Raw genomic sequence first — 1,871 nt, forward strand, 5'->3', positions numbered from 1 at the left:
TCATCTATCACCTATCTCTCTATCATCTATCTATCTCTATCATCTATCTCTAGTTATCTATCATCTATCAATCATCTATCTATCTATATCTATCTATCATCTACCTATTATCTATCACCTATCTCCTATCTCTCTATCATCTATCTATCATCTACCATCTATCTATAATCTATCATTTATCATTTACTGATCATCTATTTATCATCTATCTCTCCATCTATCATCATCTATCTATCATCTAGGTAGCTATCTTCTATAATTTTCTTACCTACCAATCGTCTATCTCTTATTTATTATCTATCAACAGAATCAAGTGCCTAGAACAGTGCTTGGTGTACAGTACATGCTTTATGAAAATTTATTAAGTTAAAAGTAGGTTTTATCTGCCCAGAAGTCTCCCAGGCTTGCAAGACTAGATTAAGTCTCTGTGGTTCTCCCCATGACCCGCCTTAGTGCACTTTTGACCTCCTTGTTCCTCAGAGTGTAAATTAGGGGATTCAGCAGGGGCGTCACCAGCGTATAGAAGAGCGAAATGCTTTTGTTCACGTCCTGTGAGTAACTGGAGGGAGGCTGGAGATACATGGAGATGAGTGTTCCGAAAAAAATGACCACTACCAGCAGGTGAGACCCGCAGGTCCCGAAGGCCTTCTGCCGCCCTTGGGCTGACTTTATCTTCAGAACCGCATGAGTAATGTGGCCATAGGACACCAATATGAGTGTGAAGGGCACTACCAAGAAGAAGATGCTGACAGCAAAGAGTTCAGCCTCATTGATGGAGATGCTGGTGCAGGCCAGTTTCAGTATCACTGGAACTTCACAGAAGAAATGGTCCAGTTGGTTCCTACCACAGAGGGGAACCGTCATGGTCAATGCTGTCTGGATCATGGAGTTGCCAAACCCTGTGAGCCAGGCAGTTACAACCAGCTGCAAGCAAAGCTGGGGATGCATGATCATCATGTAGTGGAGTGGGCAGCAGACAGCAGCATAGCGGTCATAGGCCATCACAGACAACAGGACACACTCCACTCCCCCAAGTCCCACAGCAATGAACAGCTGGGTCACACAGCCACCATAAGTGATGGTCTTGTCCCTGCCCTTGAAGTTGACCAGTGTCGGGGGCATAGTGCAAGTAGTCAAACAAAGATCCATAAAGGAGAGATTGGAAAGGAAGAAATACATAGGGGTGTGGAGGCGAGGGTCCACAATGGACAGCAGTATGATGCTACTATTGCCCAGGAAGCTCAAGAAGTAGATAATCAGGATGACCACAAAGAGAGCTGTTTCCAGCTGAGGCCTGTTGAAGAAGCCCAGGAGAATGAACCCAGAGAAGGTGCTGCCATTAGCTCTGTCCATTGCACTCTATCTGTAGGAAGCAAGAGATCTAACACTTATCTTGAGGCCTAATCTATGTTCCTAGCTTGAATAAATGCAGCTTAATTGGAAGACTGGTCACATTTTTGTTGGCAAGAGTGGGTGACAAATAGCTACTGTCCAGACTGTTTTCCATAGCATCGGCACTTTCTGTGTGTCTTCTTACAAAAGTGGTATCCTTTGTTGAACATATAAGGGCACTGAGCTTCAACAGGCTCAGTTGTTTACCTAGGTCGATTCACCTAATAAATGACAGAGGAAAGTTAAAACTGGCTCCACACCTTGATTTCGTCATTGCTAGTGACCCCATCTTTTTGTGATTTAATGAACTTTAGTTACTCAAGTGTCTCAAAATTAGTCTAGTTTTCCTAAATGATTTATAAATTTGCTATTGTCCTGATTCTTCTATCTTGGATTTTCATCAAAGTATCGAAATATTTCAGGATCGTGCTGAAAAAATAGTGATTTTATGAAAATGCATAGAAAAGGAAACCCGATAT

The 1,871-nt window shown here is 42.7% G+C and overlaps 1 protein-coding gene across 1 annotated transcript; it reads right to left on the reverse strand.

The window, feature by feature from the left end:
* Positions 1 to 417: 417 nt before the first annotated feature.
* Positions 418 to 1,353, reverse strand: LOC103746339 (putative olfactory receptor 2B8). Its single transcript, XM_008848475.1, has one exon. The coding sequence runs from the start codon at positions 1,351 to 1,353 to the stop codon at positions 418 to 420; it is 936 nt and encodes a 311-aa protein (XP_008846697.1).
* Between the last annotated feature and the right edge of the window lie 518 nt (positions 1,354 to 1,871).

The sequence above is a fragment of the Nannospalax galili genome, unplaced genomic scaffold (genome assembly GCF_000622305.1).
Source record: "Nannospalax galili isolate Female #2095 unplaced genomic scaffold, S.galili_v1.0 scaffold2324, whole genome shotgun sequence".
Taxonomy (NCBI): Eukaryota; Metazoa; Chordata; class Mammalia; order Rodentia; family Spalacidae; genus Nannospalax; species Nannospalax galili.

Excerpts from the sequence above, each read along its gene's own strand:
- LOC103746339 (XM_008848475.1), bottom strand. The coding sequence starts at position 1,353 with ATGGACAGAGCTAATGGCAGCACCTTCTCTGGGTTCATTCTCCTGGGC.